The 20,108-nt window shown below is 42.2% G+C and overlaps 1 protein-coding gene across 2 annotated transcripts in view; it reads right to left on the bottom strand.

Moving 5' to 3' along the window:
- Positions 1–1,094: 1,094 nt before the first annotated feature.
- VSNL1 (visinin like 1) overlaps positions 1,095–20,108 on the bottom strand; it is a 56,600-nt gene continuing 37,586 nt past the window's right edge. For both annotated transcript variants that reach the window (XM_033142903.1, XM_033142901.1), the window contains exons 3-4: positions 3,254–3,469; positions 1,095–1,875 (exon numbers count right to left, since the gene is read on the bottom strand). In XM_033142903.1, coding sequence (XP_032998794.1) covers positions 1,678–1,875; positions 3,254–3,469 — 414 coding nt within the window. In that variant the 3' untranslated portion in view covers positions 1,095–1,677. The remainder of the gene's footprint in view (positions 1,876–3,253; positions 3,470–20,108) is intronic.

Genomic DNA, 20,108 nt, shown 5'->3' with positions numbered 1-20,108 from the left:
GAACTTAAGGAGGCATACATTGTTCTTTGTGCGCATCTCTCCCCCCATCCCCGTCCCCCTTTTTATCCTAACAGCTCTGCGAGATAGGTCAGGCTTACCTAGTAAGCTTCATGACTGGGTCTTCCAGGTTCTTGTCCAGAACCCTTTTAACTACACTGTACTAGCTTTTAAAACCAAAATGGCGAATGAAAGAGATTCTGGTTTGGGTCAAAATCATAGTGTGGTGGCTGGGTCTGGGTAAGAGGTCTGGAATTGGGCTGCCTGTACTGGCAGTGGTGAATCTCCCATTTGCTTCAATGTTCTCTGTTGAAATTTTGGGTCTTGCCATAATAAGTAAATCACAAAATATCAAAGCATCCACAATGAAAGCTTTGGTTAGGAGCGCTCCACCATGGATTTTCTCAGATACATTTCTCTGATGTTGCTGAATCATACAAAAACTTAACTGTTTTTGTGTGTGTGATAGGCCTTACCTGGTCCACGGTTCAGCTACACTGATATACCGGTACTTTGGTATTATCTAAGTTATCTAGGTTGCAATCCTGTAGCACTTTCCTGGGAGTAAATCTTACTGGATTGATTTCTCAGCAGAAACGCACAGGGTTGTTAAAGTTACTCATACACCTTGGAAGTAACTCAGTGATTTTAATGGAACATAAACGCTGAAGCTTGCAGCCATACTTCTGCTTTCTTCTGTGGGACCCAAATGCCTCAAAATCCAAATGTTCTACAGGCTTCTTTGTGGACTAGTCTATAAATCACAGCAAGCCGCAGTGGTGCCCTCCGCCAAAGACAGACAAATTGTTCATGTAAAAGAAAACAAAGGAGAAGTCAAATGTTATAAATTTATTTCGGGACATTGATTTCAACCTCTTTGGAAGCTTATGAAAACTTCAAGCAGAAATTAATACACTCCCAACAAAACGTTTTTAAACTTCCAGTAAAACAGTATTTTAAATGTGTTTTTATATATATTTATATTATATATATTTATATGTTAACTTTCAATTTAGGGAACACTTTAGCAGGGTTAGCTTTTTAAAGAAGGTTTCATCATATACTTCATTCCTCTGACATAGCTCTCTTTTTTTTTCGTCTGGTTGAAAGGATGCAAATGAGGTAAGAATTAAGGCAAACCTAAAAGTCATGCAAATGAATACATTAATATTCACTGACAGTACAAGCACATGTCTGGACCAGACTCAAGAACTGAGGAGCTTCCCCTCTGTCTGTCCACTACATACAGCAGAAGGGTGTCATGTTTGCTAATGAACAGTTTACACTACCATGGGGTTTTCAGTGTCACTAACATTACCCAGTTTAGGAGACATACAACTAGCATCAGTAAAACATGAACAATAAATAGTATATAGTTCATTGCAGCATGGAAATGCTGCACAGGCATCGGAGGAATAAGACTCATGAAATGACACTGCACACATCACATCGTGGCATTTTTTTTCTTATAATATATACTTTTAAAATTCTGTAGCAATTGACATTCTCATGCACACAAGTGTTTCAAACACAAGAAGCAAGTCCATTGATAGGTAGTCCAAGCAATTTTGTTTGTTTGTTTGTTTTGTGTGTGTGTGTGTGTGTATGTGTGGAAATAGCTGCAAACTGAATGGAACATTTAAATTTCTGTGCAGTCCATGAAAGCATTTTTACATGAGCTCATTTCTGAATGTCACACTGCAGGAGTAATACAATGGAAGGGTCGCTCTTTGCAGCTTCTTTGAATTCATCCAGTGTGATCTGGTCGTCATGGTTCTTATCCATCTTGCTGAAAATCTTATCCACTCTTTGCTCCGGTGTGAGGCCATCTTCATTCATTTTCATCATTATCACAGTGCCCACCATTTTATAAATGGCCTTGAGGAGAAAGAGAAAGAAAGAAAAGTTCATAAACATAAGGTCCAGCACCATTAGCCTTTTGAAACACGGTATCAACTCAGAGGCAAGCCCTGTTGAGTTCAGTGGCACTTATTTACTAGTAAACAGGTATAGCATTGCAACTTAACTTTAAATTGCACCGTCTTGCATTTTTAAATTTAAAGGATTTTAACTAGAGAGTTAAGCAGGAAACATGAAATGCATTATGTGAGGCTGAACTGCTATACTACAAGAGTATTTTCATGTTTGCTACATAGTGTTCATAAGCTAGTGAGAATCTTGCATGAGCACCTGCGATTCTGCAGCGAAGTTCACAAACCACTAGAAATAATGTCTAGGGGGTGCTCAACATTTGGCTTTTGGAATTGGGAAGGCTACAGTGAGAGAACTACTGGGGGTGCATCTGCCAGAGAGGGCCAGGAATAGAGAGCAAGTTTTGCAGTTATTGCAGAAGCATTTTACTATTTCTCATGGGACTTAATGATTTCAGGTATATAGGACAAAATTAAGAAGTGCACTCAGTGACACTCATAGACTATGCCCTACATTTGGCATTGCCAGTTACTGTGGGTCAGACCTGCTCTTATCTTCTTACCCTCATCCTGTGTTAAATTTATTTAGGCTACAACTCTCTGCTCCTCAACTAGAAGGTCACTGAATTTAATGTCTACTCTACTTTAGAAGTACATATGCTTAGGAATGGCAGTTTACCCACAAAGGTATCACAGAATGGTTTTCTTTTTTAAAAGCTGTTTTTTAGTCACATGTGACAGAATACTGGAAACTGGATTTCTTGCCCCCCCCCCAATAATTTTTATTGATTTTAATATACACATATAATTACATCTGGTAATTACATAAAGTAACTTATATTCTGTATCTAATATCGACTTCCAATCTTCCATATTCTGTCTTCTTTAAATCAATCTTTAAATTTCACATTCTTGTCCAATTTCCATAATATATTAACTAATCTCTCAAGCTTATACATCTAATGTTCACAAAATATACACAGATTGTTTCCTTTTTCCAAACATCTACCAATTACCTTTCCGTTCTATTTCCATTTACTAAATTTCTCTTCCCGTTATGAGGTTTAATTCCATATTAATCTACTATACACATCTTGTCTATATATGTCATATAATTTCCCCATTCTTTTCGAAAAGGGAAACTGGATTTCAATGTTCATTCAGCCTGGATAGGTCAGTTGCTTAGTGCTGATAATGGCAAGGTTGCAGGTTCAATCCCTGGTATGGGACAGCTGCACAGTCCTGCATTGCAAGGGGTTGGGCTAGATGATCCTTGGGGCCCCTTCCAGCTCTACGGTTCTATGATGATGTGTGCAAAATCTCACCTCTATAATTTCCAGCATCTCCACTCTTGTGATTTTTCCATCTCCATCTAAGTCATACATATTGAAGGCCCAGTTTAGTTTCTGTTCAAAACTACCCCTTGAGGTGATAGATAGTGCACAAATAAATTCTCTGAAGTCAATGGTTCCATCGCCGTTCTTATCAAAGGTTCTAAAGGCATGTTGGGCAAACTTTGAAGCATCTCCGTAGGGGAAGAACTGCAAAATTAAACACAAATGAAAGTATTAGGAGGCAATGTAAACCTCTGTATTATTACCTTTGTGTGTTGAAGTATAAAATGCATGGTAAGAGCCAGGCCTTAAGCACCCCTGGCCCTACTGGAATATTTGGTTTTTTTCAGTGCTTCACTCTCTTGCCCATTGGACACCATTGTAACTCAGCTGACATCAATGAAGCTATTTCTGAGTCTGTAGCCTTGGGTCCCTTTGAAGATGACATCTTGGCTCTTAATTCTATAAAGCGCCTGCAGAATTTATAATATTATAAATCAAACAGAATTAGCTATTTCCAGCTGCTGTCATCTTATGCCATGAAGCATGAGACTTATTGGCTTTCATCAGGACTGCATTTCTCTTTTTTTTTCCCCTTTCCTTTTGGCCTTAGTTATGAATTCTAATAACCATGAAATTGTCCATTTATGAAATGAAGACGAAAGTGTGTCTGTCTGACCTTCTGTAGCATTGAATTTCATGGGTGCCTACATATTGGCTATCCAAAGGGAGAACGGAACGTTGTATTTATTCTCCTTTGCCATTTCTGCCTGTCCGGTCTCATTTTGTCCATTCCTTTATATTAGGACGACCTGGAGCAATCAAGCTATTGCTTAGCCTTGATAGCGCAGCAGGACTGGGAAAGGAGCACAGGATCCTAACACATCTGCACAAAGGCACGGTTTGGCCAGCATGGCATGCACACCAGGCTGATGCCACTCCCATATTTGTGGTTTTCATTTAAAGCAAACACTTCACGGGTGCCCAATGTTTCTAACAAGGATGCACTTTGGCATGGTGGAAATTCTAATTATATATATATATATAAAAGATTTTCAAAGGTAGTACAATGTCTCTCTCAAATTTTTCCATATAACATTTTTATAAGTCTGTGTTGGTGAGACATTAGAAAAGAAAAGGGGGGAAGGGGGGAAGAAGTGGGTGGGACGGGGAGGTAGGTGGGGTGGGGTGACTGTTTCTTTTTTACTTGATATGAGTAGGGTTTGGTGTCAGCATTGTTTATGTAGGTTCTCTGTTGTTTGCTTGTGCCCGTTTGGCGGTGAGAGAGGTCGGAGTTGGCTTGGGAAGTGGTTGTTCGTTTGTGGTTGGCTGTGGTGATCTTTGGTTTCTTGTGTGAGTGGGGTTGGTGGGTATTTTGGGTCAGGTTAGCCATAAAACCTCCAAACCAAAACCTGGAAATTCTAATTATGAGGGGAAAGAGTAGTTTCAATTTCCTCGGGTTTGCTGTCTCTTCTTTCATACACACACACCCCAGCACATTTTAAAAATACATACATTTTTTTAAAAAATTCATAGTACGCAACAATGCTCACGACACGTGACTATGCATGTCTGAAACCTATTTCTGTTCAGGAAGTAAACCCTTCAGGAAAAAAGACTTGACAGAAGGAAGTTAGACCTGCTGCTAGGAAAACCTCCTTGCTATGTGGCCTTTCTGGCTCTGTTTCTGCCGAAAAGACAATCCAGCAGAGCCGGCCTGAAACCTAGAAAGATTTATAAATTAGCACAGTGTGGGTAGCGTTAGGATCTTTGGTTTGGACAGTGGATTGTCCTTGTAGAGTTCCTTGGGAGGGAAAACACAGCAGAGATCAATGCATTGCCAGAAAAGGGTGCTTTATTAATAGAGCAAATAAAAGGCTATTCTTAAAAGGGAGGGAGATTGTGTGTTTGGATAGCAGCGAGCCAAGGCTGAATCCAAGCTGGAACAAGACGGAGGAGGAACTCGGGATAAAGAGAGCGAGCCAAAAGACCAGACAGGCGGGAGAGAGAGAGAGAGAGAAAAGGTGATTTTGACCTTTCCCTGTCCTTGATTTCCAACCCTTGTCAGCTAGGCAGTTAGAGAAGATGGGGACAAAATTGGGGACAAGATGGAGGCAACCTGGCGAAAGCAAAACTTTTGATTCAGTCAGTCGTGGCCCCAAATGCCAGCTTTATTTTGATGCCCCGTATTAAGGTGTTCTCTTGTACACCATAATTAGTTGCGATGGGATGAGGAGAAGCAGGCAGAGGGATGCCAGGACTAAGAACATTCATCAAAATGGCCACCAAAGTAGCACACGACGCATTGTAGTTAATGCGTAGGTATACCTAGAACTAGTTAATCTTGCATCAGAGAGTGAATGTGCATGCACTGTAGGTCCGGCCCAGGGGGAGATATAATTAGGTCATTCTCCTATTGGGGAGGGGGGCAGGAAAAAGAGGGCAAATCATTTTGTAACTAGCTCTGTAATGTAGCAATGGGAACTTAAAAATATGTGCAATTCTTCCTGTGTGTCGGTGACAGTGTGGGGTAGTGGTTAGAGCATTGGGGTAGGAATTGGGAGTCCGAGTTTCAACTGTGCACCTCCCTGGGGTCCCATATGCTGTACACATTTAAAGCGGTATCAGCTGTGGCTTTCCCTCAGAGAATTCTGGGAACTGTGGCTGGTTAAGGGTAGTGAAAGTTAGGCAACCCCTATTTTCCTACAGTGCTCAAGAGTGATTTAACAGTTTGTATTCATGGAACTCTGGGAAGCTGTAGTTCCACGAGGGCAATACTCTCAGAACCCTTAACCAACTATGGTTCCAGTTCTTCTCTGGAGCGGAAGCCATGACTGTTTAATGTGGCATGATACTGCTTTTAATGTCTAGTGCAGATGGGCCCTTGCTTTGAGCCAGTCAGTACCTATCGGCTCAAATCTACGAGGGAGATAAAAAGGGGCGGGAGAGGAACAACCTGGACTGGAGGAAAAGTGGAATATAAAAGAGCTAAATAAGTAAGGTGAAGCTGCTCTGTCGTCTTTCCTCCCAGTTTGGAGGGTGGGTATGTCTGTCCCATTTCTGCTGCAGATGTGACTGAACAATTCCCAGTGCACAGACTCAGAAGACACTGTCCTGTTGCATCTCTGAATGAGTTAACAGACCTGGGCATTGCCTTGTTTTAATGCAGTGTTTTTCAACCTTTTTTGGGCAAAGGCACACTTGTTTCATGAAAAAAATCACGAGGCACACCACCATTAGAAAATGTTAAAAAAAATTAACTCTGTGCCTATATTGACTATATATAAAGTAATTTTTCCCACGGCACACCAGGCAACATCTCGCGGCACACTAGTGTGCCACGGAACAGTGGTTGAAAAACACTGTTTTAATGAATAGGCTCACCCTGCACTGGGCCTCATATGGGGAAATGGCCTGGGAGCCCTTCTAGGGACGGGTAATTCTTACCCCAACTCTTTGGGGCTGGGAGTTGTGCTTAAGAGTAGTTTGCTGCTGGCTCCATTCAAGCTGATAATGAAAAGCCAAGGCATGTTGACATGTAATATTAGCACCAGAAGGAGTACTTGCTGAAATAAAATAACACCTCGGGCTCTGTTGCCGCCCGTGTGCATAGGCTCAAACTGATACGAGATACTACTTCTTACACTTTTGAAGGTTTCCTTCGCAACTCTGCGGAGAGCTGTAAACGGAATATGTGAATCCAGCGAAATAGGCAGAAGACTGTCATGCAGAGTTACCACAACTCCCCCAAAGTTGTGTGCCATGAAGAACCATATGGCAGGCAGAACGTCAACAGACGTAGCCTTTTCTGCCGCGGCATCCTCATGAGAGGAAATGCTGTCCCGAGTTTCAATTTTCTGCCCGCCGTGCAGCTGTTAAAGTCACTGAGGCCCCTGTCAGGAAGAGAGATGGCAATTGTGTTGCCTGCCTTTCAAGTATTCCCTAACTCAAGGATAGGGGCCCGGTGGCCCTCCAGATGTTCCCAGACTAATCTTCCCATCAGCCCCAGTCAGCATGGGCAATGATCAGGGATGCTGGAAGCTGTAGCCCAAAAATTGGAAAACGCAGAATGCCTAAAAAGAGTTTATGTTTCCTACAAGAGAGACACACCTGAAGGGGTACAGGTTCCCCATTCCTGTTCTAATCGTTCCTGCCTGCAGCTTTCCCTCACTTCTGGCGAGAGAGAGAGAGAGTAGAAAACAGGGAAGCCGAAGAGCTGGGCTGTGCTTAAACAAAACAGGTTCATTTTTAATCCTGCTCATGTGCACTAACATTAAACTGGGAAAGTTGGAATGCCATGTGGTATAGCAGGCGGGGAAATATCTAATGACGAGCATCTCAAATGCTCTCAGTGAAAAATGAAGTCTTCCTGTTTCAGGTGTAACAACAATAAACCTTTGGTTTTTTATCTCATAGCTGATTCCTGAACCTAGAGTGGGATCCACCCACCCCCAATACTGGGATTGTGTAAAACAGTGTTTTTCAACCACTGTTCCGCGGCACACTAGTGTGCCGCGAGATGTTGCCTGGTGTGCCGTGGGAAAAATTGAAAAATTCAAGAGAATTACTTTATATATAGTCAATATAAGCACAGAGTTAAATTTTTTAACATTTTCTAATGGTAGTGTGCCTCGTGATTTTTTTCATGAAACAAGTGTGCCTTTGCCCAAAAAAGGTTGAAAAACACTGGTGTAAAAAATACTCTTCCAATTAATTTTTTTGCTCACTCTTATAAATAACATATTCACATCTGCATTGACACACCGATACCTGCGATTAAGTTTCCACAAGAAAAATCAATCGGTAGGTAATTTCCCTATCCTTCTTAAAACAAACAAAAAACTGCCAACTGAGATAATTCTCTTAATCAACTCGGAAATACTTCCAAGTGAGCTGGAAATGATTTTGTATCTTGCTATCTTTCGGCGCAAACATTCACACAAAGTGGAAATTGGTGGTTTCACTACCGGCTGAGTCTGCCTCGGAGGATGGTCCACACTATACGTGGAATATATCTTGCTCGTATCCAAACACTCTGTGCCTAGGAGTCCGATTAGCCTGGGGATTCCTAATGTCTTAAACATGGGTATAAAAGGGATGAGTCTGTTTTAAAGTGTCGATCCTGCTGTTCTTTTATTGGGGAATTCAGAGAGGTCAACAGTTGAGCTGGAGTTGGGAAACACTGGCCCTTCCGATGATCTTCCATCTTCCCTGATCATTGGCCATGCCGACTGGGAGTGATGGAATTTGGAGTCCCACTACAAAAAACCTTGGTTAGGGAAGGGAAGAGACCCATAGTGGGATCTCAGATGCTGAACGAAGTACATGGGGTTTGCATCTGTAAACATCGGCTGTCCACAGTTTACTGTTTGTTGCACTGCTTTTCTATTAAGGCTATGCATCCCGTGTAATACCTATATATGAAAGGGCGGATCCAACTTGGCCCACCCCACTAACAAGATGAGCAGACTGAGGATTATTGGACTGGGCTTACCATCTAGCAGCACGTGATGCCACATTTTATTTTTTTTAATCACAAGCAGCCAAACTACACAGTAAAACTAAGCAAAGCTGGAAGCCGCACTAATTAATGAACAAAAGCCATGTGTTTAAATAATGCTGACATGATTAAACTACTACCTGTCGTGCTTAAAAGTCACACTTCTACTGGGAGAAGAAGAAAAAGCCATTGGTTTTTTTCTACAGAAAATGCTTTAATGAATTAGATTTTCTACAGGAACTGCTAACATGTTAATGATTACACTCTATAAAATCAAGTTGCAACGACTCCTCTAAATCTGTTGGCTTGTGTGTGCAATATTTTGAATAAAATAGGTTTGAAATTCTATCCTTCTGAAGAAAATGTGTTATGATCATACAGTACCAAGTTGCAGAAATTAAATTTCTGAGACCACCCAGACCATAATCATTCCAGGATTCAAACAACAAGAAGTAAATATTTTCCCTGAGAATGAGGTCCTTTTTTCCAGAACTGGTTCACAGCAAACTAGTTCACAGCAAAAACAAGGTGCTTGGGGGGGGGACCCCCATAGGTTTCATTTTTAGAAAATAGCTGAACTTTTTTTGAACTTCTGAAGAGAGAGGAAAACTTATCTATCATCCCTGGAAAGACCTGCAGAAAGAGAATAGGCCTACTTGTGAAGATGTGTTGTTAAGCTCAGAAGATGTTGTCTAAACTTAAGACCCAACCTTCCACCCCTTACAATATTTTTCTCTTGTGTTAGCTGTAGATTGGGTGCAGCTTTCTGTTTCTGGATGATTACCAAACTCTTAAACAGCCACATGAATGGTGCAAATTCAACAGGTGAAGTTTCCACCACCTGCCCTTCATTGTCATACTAAAGAAGCTGCATCTGTTGTATTTCTATCTTATTGCACAGACATCTTGCAAGGAAAAAGTGGATGCCCTAAACGAATCATGGATTGCAAACATATTTCCGTGCATGTTCTCTGTTTTTAGGACATGCAAAATGTTAGCAGGTGACACGTGTCCAGAAACCACCCACCAAGTCTCTGTCTTACCAGTTTCACCTTACTGTTAGCCCAATAACATCTGGATATTTCCATGTTGGCTACCCCCGAGTTGGAGAATTGGAGTTGGACTGGGAAAATCCAGGCTCGAGTACTTATTCAGCCATGGCACTCACTTTGGGTCAGTCACATTCTCCAAAATGTGAGAAAATTCACATGGCTGTCATGAGAATGAATGGGAAGCAGCCAGTGTAGAATGCTTTGAGATAATTAAAATAATTGCGGAACATAGGAAAATGTAGTAAGTAAAATAAATCTGAGAAGAATCATTCCCTTTGCTCATGCCTCTTCTAAGGCATTCCCTTCTACTAAAACATGGCTTGTACAACCCATTATAAAAAAGAAAGGAAGCTAATTCCCCGCCCCCCTTTAGACTTGATGGCCTGCACTAGATTAAGTGAAGCATGTACAGTGGTACATTGGTTCTTGATCAGCTTAGTTGTCAAAGAAATCGGCTCCTGAACGCCACAAACCCGGAAGTAAATGTTCTGCTTTGCGAACGTTTTTCGGAAGTTGAACGTCTGACGTGGCTTCTGCTTGAGTGCAGGAAGCTCCTGCAGCCAACTGGAAGTTGTGCCTTGGTTTTTGAATGGTTTTGAGAGTTGAATGGACTCCCAGAACGGATTAAGTTCCAGAACCAAGGTACCACTGTACTCAAAAGAAAGGGGGTTATGATATGTTTTCTGGGAGAAGTTGTCTTTGCCCTCTGGGGGATATCTCCAGTCTCATATAACCAAGATTAATCAACTCTAATTGATGCAGGAAGAGGTTAAGACCAAAGAATAAGCTGTCCTGCCAGGCTTAGCTAGGTCACATACCTTTCATCTGGGGAGGGTTTTTGCCCTCTCCTTTCCACCATGCAAACCCTACCAGTAAGAAAGTCTAGGATGGATGCTCCAAGCTTAGACTGCATAGCTTAAGCAAGCCATCTTTGTCCTTACATGACCTGGAAGCTGTCTGCAGACAAATGCTGGCTCCCTCGGCCTATAGAGTGAGATGAGCACCGCAACCCCAGAGTCGTCCGCGACTGGACCTAATGGTCAGGTTAAAGTGAAGGGACCCCTGACCATTAGGTCCAGTCGTGGACGACTCGGGGGTTGCGGCGCTAATCTCGCTTTACTGGCCGAGGGTGCCGGCGTACAGTTTCCGGGTCATGTGGCCAGCATGATTAAGCCGCTTCTGGAGAACCGGAGCAGCACATGGAAACGCTGTTTACCTTCCCGCAGGAGCGGTACCTATTTATCTACTTGCACTTGACGTGCTTTCAAACTGCTAGGTTGGCAGGAACAGAGACCAAGCAACGGGAGCTCACCCCGTCGCTGGGATTCGAACCACTGACTTTCTGATCAGCAAGCCCTAGGCTCTGTGGTTTAGACCACAGCACCACCCGCATCCCTTTACCATTTTGTAACCTAAGTTAAATAGCCCTATTCTGCGCCATTGCTGCGGTAGGCTTTGCCTTTGCAGAGTTCAGGTACGGTGCATCACCCATGTGAGACCCTCCCCTCTCCACTAAAGCACCTTTCTTTTAACTAACACAACAGGCTGAGAAAGATGTCTGCTTCTTGCCTGTTGTTTATCGCCTGCACACACGGCTGGTCTCAGGTGCAACTGTAGCTTAAATAAAGTTCTAACCTGCAAAAATAATCTCTTGACTCACACTGATGGGAGAATTAGTTACTAACCAGCAGGAAATGAATTGATTTTGAATTACAGTGCCCTCTAATTAGATCTGAACAATGAGAATCCGAGGGCACTCAAACAGTGCCATAGGCTAGCACGCTGGCAGTCTTGCCCTTATGCAATGCTCACCAGCAGTCCCATTGGGCATTATGGCTGAAACAATTACTCTGACAATGACGTCAATGGTTGGGGCTAAGTATGTGCGACTTTGTTGTTGATTTTCCTCCAACCCACTAACTGCACTGAACATCCGTGTTTGAAACTCTGCTGAAGACAACATAGCACCTTAAAATCAAACTGAGATGTGAAATATATTAGAATCCTAAATTGCTGTTGTTATTTCAGTTATTTATTTGTCACTTCTCAGGCCCAGCTATCACTGAAAGCGATGAACAGGAAAAGAAAAACAACACAGAAATTCAGTATAAAGTGTATACAGGCAAAGTGGTTGTGTGTGTGTGTGTGTGTGTGTGAGAGAGAGAGAGAAACTGAAATTCAGGGAGTCACTGACACTTGTTTTATGTGAGGGGAAATTTGGATGAAGAAGGGAGGGTTTTTGTTCCATTTCAGGGGGGAGAAGCAAATTCACCTCATTGATTTCAGTAAGAAAACTGCAGCCGGATATCTTACTCCCACTTACTATCTGAGAGCATGTCCCACTGAATATTGCGGGAAATGTGAATTATACTCCTATGCCTAGGATTGTGTTGCACGTCCATCCCATGGAAACCAGTGACTTGGCTGGATCGTATCCATTGTTCTCAATTAGACTCAACACTTGCTTCATTCTCGTTGGGCTGCATCCGCACTATATTTTTAAAGTACATTCGATGTATATTTCCCGTCTCAAAAGAATGCTGGGTACTGTAGTGTGCTAAAGGTTGCTGGGAATTTTCACACTGGGGGTGGGGTAAACTACAGTACCCAGAATTCTCTGGGGGAAAGAATGTATTATTTCAGGGGCCTGCAGCATCACAAAGCATGCAGTATGATAGATGCTAGTCACCGTCTGCATCTCTCCTCAGCTGGTCAGGACTGGAGGGTGAATGTGTGTTCTGTCTTCTAATCTAGACACGATAAACAAAAAAGCTATTATTGGCAAGGGGAGCAGCCGATTGTCTTCTTATTGAAGTTTCCTTACACTTTTGATAAAGGCGAATGCAGACAAATCCAGGATCAGAGACTCAATCAAATAAGGGGAATGATAAATGCAGATGGGAAGGCAGGGAGCAGGCATGTAGGTTTTATGAAACCCTGTCTTTCATCAGGAAATTCGCCAAAAAAATAACTGCTAGATGAAAGGGATAATATTCATCTCACGGGCCCTTTGTGCTTTCAGTGTGATCCCCTATCTGAACATAGTTAATTGCGACAAAAACCTCCAAGTAACAGTTGTACATTGATTACATACTCAACTAGTCCATTCAAATTATAGACATGAGTAAATGCAAAAAAAAAAAAATGGACTTAAACTGCATATGTTATCTATACAATCCTAGGCACACTTATCGGGGAGCAAGCCCAGAGAGTTTTGTGGGCAAACATGCACAAGGCTGCACTGTACGAGATGCAGCTTTTAAGACTTGAGTTCCTGGGAATTCAACTTAAAAGTGTCTAAGCTGAAGCCATAAAATCCTCCCCAATCCAGTGTGCCATGGACCAAGAAAGAAAGGGCAACAAGCCAACATGGTTTCCATTTATGAACATACAGGTACAGTGAGACTTCTATAGTACATAACTTGTAAGGGCAAGAAAGCAGAAGATTCATTAAATTTTCTTTCTTTTTTTTGAGATATTTACAACTTGAGTGTTCTGTCTGAACTGTTCGATCCTTTTCATATAAATGCATGTCCCGGACAGAAACGGTGGAGCAACAACGCACAGCGGTCCTTGTGATCTGCCAAATGTTAAAGAGCTGGTTTAGTGTTCACCTTCTAAAATTCAATAAAGCCTCTTGGTAGCTGCCCCAAGAGACCGATGGAGAAGGAAAAGCTCAGTTTTTTTTACCCTGAGGAAATAATTTTCAACAGAACTGAATTGAACACTTGAGGATACTTTCGAATGGATCCACCCTCAAACATAGCCATCTCAGTATTATTTGGAGAGGAAAAAAATAACTGTGCCATTCTACAGCTGCCAGCCAGGCCCCCTCCTCTGTTTTAGGAGTGTGTGAGGCAATCTGTTAGCTTGCTTACAAGAGGTATATCTTGAGTATATAAGATTTATATCTGTAGGGTTGTAGCCCTGCTAACTGCTGCATGTTAGGATTGTCAGGGCAGAAGGCAGGAAGGCCAAAAGCAGGTGAAGTCAAAGCCACAGACGGGCAACGGCAACTAATTTGGATTTTGACTTGCATCCTGTTCCCCGATGAGTTCTGCCAGGGGCAACACTGAGACTGAGGAGGAGGAAGCAAGAAGGCAGGCAAATGGCAGACTGGGGTTGGTGACACAGCACCCTAATGGACCAAACCCTCCATAGACTGATGGAATTGCAAGAAATCGCTCAATGACGCGAACCAGTGGCTCCAGGTGGGTATTACTCAGAGCAAAATGGCCAGCTCTTGCACGCAGATCTCCGTCGATACAGGTGCCTCTTCTGCTAATCCCGGCCACCAATCAGAAAGGCCGTGAAGAAGAAGGGAGGCCATTTGGTCTGGTGTAGTAGCTTGCTGTGGCAACTGCTGAAATCCCCTCTTCCACTCAAGTCTTAAAGGTTTTTGCCGCATCTGGTAAAACTAACGTAACGGCTAAGTGAAGATGCTCCACATGCTGACCGCTGTACCCCTGCCTGCCAGTACATTGATTCCTATTATTATTATTATTATTATTATTATTATTATTATTAACCTGCCCTTTTACCCCAAGGTCCCACGGTGGGTTACAACATTAAAACACAATTCTTTTAAACAGATTCAGGATCTGGCAGCAAATAAAAGTGTAAGATGCCAAACCAAACAACAATGTACATTGCTCTTTACTGGCAAAGCAAACAGTTGTTGTTGTTGTTGTTGTTGTTGTTATTTATTCAACTTATACACCGCCCTATACACGGAGGTCTCAGGGCAATTCACAACAAGACCACAACATAGAAAATCAAACCAAAAACAATAACCCACCCAGTGCAATTCTAATAGCAGTATGCATTAAAAACAAGAGCAGACTGGCCATGTGAGCCACCCAGGAAGTAATCTAACAGTAGCTCTACCTTTCATGGCAGGTGGATATTGGCCCTAGTGGGGTAGAGGGAAGGGGCACAATATTGTTGCATAACGATGCCCCTTTTTCCAAGTTGTACAACTTAGTGCTGTCTTTTTCTCCTCTGCCCCTGCAAGGGCTCCTGCACCTTTGATGGAAGGCATGAATTCAACAGCTGAACCTTTCTCTCAAAACAGAATTTACTTCTGCTATTATTTAGATTGAGAGTCCCATGGACTGCAAGAAGATCAAATCTATCCATTCTCAAGGAAATCGGCCCTGAGTGCTCACTAGAAGGACAGATCCTGAAGTTGAGGCTCCAGTACTTTGGCCACCTCATGAGAAGAGAAGACTCTCTGGAAAAGACCCTGATGTTGGGAAAGATGGAGGGCACAAGGAGAAGGGGATGACAGAGGATGAGATGGTTGGACAGTGTTCTCGAAGCGACTAGCATGAGTTTGGCCAAACTGCAGGAGGCAGTGAAGGATAGGCGTGCCTGGCGAGCTCTGGTCCATGGGGTCATGAGGAGTCGGACACGACTGAACAGCAACAACAAATTATTTAGATTGCCGATTTGTGTTTGTGTGTGTGTGTGTGTGTGTGTGTGTGTGTGCAGACCTTAAACGCATGAAGGCGCTGCCAGAAAGGGTTGGAAACTTTAGCCCCATCCTCTTTTGTCCATTAAGAAAAAACATTGTGGGCTCGACCACCATTGCCTGGGCACAGCCTTGTGCACTTGCAATTATCAACACATATAATAAATATATAATTTCCTTACTGAAAGGGGAAACACATTTTTATTTCTAATTTTAAACAATCCTCCGACTCCCCACCCCCCAACGGCTGTTTTTCATTAAAAAATATTTCCAAGCTTATATTGAATATTTAAACTCTTGTCAAGAAGAAGCTGAAAACAACTATTTATAGACATCACAATGTGCAGATGAAGAGATGCTTCAATATTATTTGTATCTTTTCATAAACAGTATCTCAGGAAGGCACACTGGAAAATTCACCCTGACGCAATGCGAGCCTCCCAACCAGCTAATTAATGTGCTTACACCAGGGATGCTATTGATGCTTTTCCACAGCGAATAATGAATATTGGTTTAACATAGTTCTCCCGACAGGCTTGCAACAAACATTTCAGCTTATTTTTAGACGGGAACGGACAGCGAGCATCCCTACATTATTTCAATATTCACATGATAATATAGAGGATCAATGTTTGTGGGTGTAAAAGGATGCGGTCAGGCTCTCTGACTCTGAATAAACCAGCACACATGGGCTTAGATGGACAGGCAATCATTAATATTTCCTTTTCAAATCCCTATTGCAGAAACCCATGAATAACCAATTCATCTTTTTTTTAAATGAAGCAACTTTGACCTTGACTTTCAGCCTCCACTCATTAAGATTTGACTCCACCAACTGAAATTATCCCTACTGTTAAACCAACAATAGCGCTAGTTGATTAATCTCATTCTAGCCTGCCTTGCAGAGTTGTTGTGAAGATGTACGAGCCTGGTGTCCGAGCTGGAGAGTCACCTGGACGCTGCCATGTCCTGTGTCCCCTGGACTTTATTGTCCCGGGTTTCAGGGTTTGTTCAGCCCTGACAATACCCCTTTTCCCCTGTAAAGCTTGGGGTCTCTCCGCAGGAGATCGCCCGCGCTCCTTCTCGATCAGCTTTTGTTCTTTGTATAAGTTGTGTACAAGCTATGTAAATGTATAAGTTATAAGTTTAGTATACGTACAACATACAAAATTGTGTACAAAATTGTGAAGAAGCTATGTATATGATATGAGCCTAAGAGCACTTTTACTCATACAAATTTGTGTATATATATATATATATATATAAGTCTCAAATTTTGTATACTTTTGTTTAAATTATAATTATGGAAAAACTCAATAAAAATTATGGGAAGACAGAGTTGTTGTGAAGATAAAATAAAAGCTGGAAAGACAGAACCATGTACGATACCTTAAGCTCTTTGGAGGAGGAAAAGCGGGGAAAACAAACATATGTAAGATGCCTTCAGCAAACTTGATTTGAAAGGGCAACACATAAATGTATTATTTATAACACATAAATGTTATAAATAAACAAGGATTTTGTGATGAAGGTATATTACTGGTGACTAGATTTTTTTTTCTTTTTAACTAAATTAAAAATATAAACATATCTCTTAATTCGATAGACAAATTAATCCACAGCATTTCAACATTCACTATTAAAACCAACCATGTCCTCACATATGGTAGAATATAAATATTGTCTCCGAGTGTACAAAAATCCCCATTATCAGATCATCATGAATAAATTTACAAGCAATAATCATAACTTATAGAAATTGAAAGCATAACCAACTATAATACTCCAATAACCCTTTGAAGGGCTCTCATTCTTCCTCACATCTCTTAGCACCTACCAAATAATTTTATTCGGTATAATGAATAGGCAGTCTTGAATAAATTGACAATATTGAATAACATGTTGCCCGGAGCCAATCTGAAACAGTGTCAAAGTTTAAACACTGAATATTGAAAATATACGGCTAAGTCTACCAACTGTGGAAGTTAAAAAGCGTCAAACTGGCCAACTTTCCCCTTGTAGCCTGAACTTTAAACCCTATGGCCTATGCCTGTCTTTAAATTCAAGATACTGACATATCTAAGTCAGTCAGTGACAGTGTAAACTGCAGAATGGGTTTTCTCTAGATAGCTAAAGCTGCAATCCTTATATGGGAGTAAGCTCCACTGAACTCCATGGCACTTACTTCTGAGTAGACACTGTATAGGCTTGCACTTTACAGGAGTTATTTCCAGACGGCTCTTATCTGATTAATGATACGCACTGAACATTTTGCGCCCCCTGACAATGCAATGATTGATTACCTCATCCTTAAGCCTGCAATCCTATGCAGTCAAGCTGATTAACATGCCAAACATGATAATGGTAATTCATGCCTCATTCCTAACTGGCCTGGATTAAAACTAATGATGAAGATGTAAAAGACTTTGCATGGTATTAATCCGAGGCTATCAGTTCCCAGAACTCTGAAGGTCAACAAGACAGCATAGATGATCCCAGCAGAGCACACAAAAATTAGGTTTTTTTTTTTAGGTATTTCAGCTAGCGCTATCTGTAGAGACACGCAACAGCAAACATGAGATTAGGAGGGCCAGCCCTCAAATAGCCCTATTTTTACAGTTGAGACAGCAAAGAATCCAGAAGCTCACCTCCGAGTCATTATTATTTATTTCTACAATACCTAAATCCTTTCTTTAAAATGGCTTGAGGCAATGTGCAAAGCAGATTAGCCCCCGTAAAGGCTCAAATACAAAATCACAATAACGGAAAAGCGCCGATGGTTCTCCAAAGCCTTAAAATGCTGGTAAAATTTTCTACCATCATCATTTTTTTTTTAAAGCTACTCTATGGGTGCCATTATTTTAGGGCAGAATTGGGGAGTTCAAATACTCGCGCTTTGTCTTTGCTCCTTTTGTACCGTTTGCAGTGGCCTATGGCTTACAAACAATAAATACTGATTATTTCCCATCTGTGTTTCCATTGAACAAGCCTCCATAAAACACAGGTGATAAAACAGTGGTTCCCTTATGATATCTGTTGAGGGTACTTAGTGGACTAAAATTTTTAAGAGCTAGGGAATTTCTGAAGGCCCATTGACCCTGTGTGTGTATCTTTTAAATCAAGGAACAACTTATCTTTTTGTCTTTGTTTAAAAAAATCAAATAGCTGAAGATATAAGGAGAAAGGGCTGAGAACATGTTTTTGGGCTTCTGGTTAGACACCATGGGGAATGGGATGCTGGATTAGTCCGGAGAAACCTGTGGTCTGAGCCAGCAGGACTTTTTATTTGCATGCACTAGTGGCCAAAATTGTAGAAACCTTTTGGGGGGAAAGTGTATCTCTGAGGTTTTATGGCTCATAACACCACTTCTTTTGGAGTAATATAACATTAAACAGTGGTACCTCAGGTTACATACGCTTCAGGTTACAGACTCCACTAACCCAGAAATAATGCTTCAGGTTAAGAACTTTGCTTCAGGATAAGAACAGAAATTGTGCTCTGGCAGCGCAGAGGCAGTGGGAGGCCCTATTAGCTAAAGTGGTGCTTCAGGTTAAGAACAGTTTCAGGTTAAGAACGGACCTCCAGAATGAATTAAGTTCTTAACCCAAGGCACCACTGTAAGACAATCTAATGAAGAATGTAATGCAACAAAGTTTGTTCAGTTATCTGTATTCTATCAAAAGTTCTGGCCAAATAACCAGAAAAGGGAAGCACAACTTGCTTAGGTTGGCATGCAGTAGCTTTCCTTCATTTGAATGTAGCCAATGAGCATGAGTGTTTAGAAAGCCAATCAGGTGTTAAAGGTAAAGGGACCCCTGACCATTAGGTCCAGTCGCAGACAACTCTGGGGTTGTGGCACTCATCTCGCTCTATAGGCCGAGGGAGCTGGCATACAGCTTCTGGGTCATGTGGCCAGCATGACTAAGCCACTTCTGGCGAAACCAGAGCAGTGTACGGAAACGCCATTTACCTTCCCGCCGGAGTGGTACCTATTTATCTACTTGCACTTGACGTGCTTTTGAACTGCTAGGTGGGCAGGAGCAGGGACCAAACAATGGGAGCTCACCCCATTGCAGGGAATCGAACCACCAACCTTCTTATTGGCAAGCACTAGGCTATGTGGTTTAGACCACAGCTCCTGAGTCATCAAACCTCGGAAATACACTTTTTCCAAAAAGTTTCCACAATTTTGGCCACTAGTGTAGGTTGATAAAAACCATCCTTTACCCAGGGGCGGAGCTTCATGCTCCGGCACCGAGGGGTGGAGGGCAGATGGGGCGGGGCTGGTGCGTGTGCCGGGGGCGTGGCACACATCCTGGGGACATGGTGCCCAGCACAGCAGGGGGGCAGCCACGAAGGCACCCCACCAGGATCGTGCTGCTGGGGGCGGTGTGCTCCCCCTGCTCCCCTCTGCCTCCGCCAGTGCCTTTACCCAGGATCTGCCAAACGTCTCTCCTGTACTTCCCGTCTGTTTTCTGCCTACTTTCTTTCTATGTGTTTCCTCCTACACCCGAATTTGTAGTTCACTCTCTGTCCCGTCAAGCCTGCTGTTTCTTGTGCAACGCTGCAGGAACTGTGGCGTTTCCTTTGGCTCGCTATGGACAAAAATTCCCACTCATTTCCTGCCACGTTCAAAGCCTTCAGCACCTACCCACTGTCAAGCTCCGAGATAAGGTAACTAGACGACACTTTGCTCAAAAGTTGAATCAGTTGTGCAGAAACTGAGCTGCAAAGCTTTTTGCAAGACCTTTGCTATCTTGCAATCCTTTCAAGATAAACTTTATTAAATAGGAATTACTTCGCTGCACAGACCCAAGGTT

Source organism: Lacerta agilis, chromosome 3, assembly GCF_009819535.1.
Source record: "Lacerta agilis isolate rLacAgi1 chromosome 3, rLacAgi1.pri, whole genome shotgun sequence".
Classification (NCBI taxonomy): Eukaryota; Metazoa; Chordata; class Lepidosauria; order Squamata; family Lacertidae; genus Lacerta; species Lacerta agilis.
This window is presented reverse-complemented; position numbering and strand designations above follow the sequence as displayed.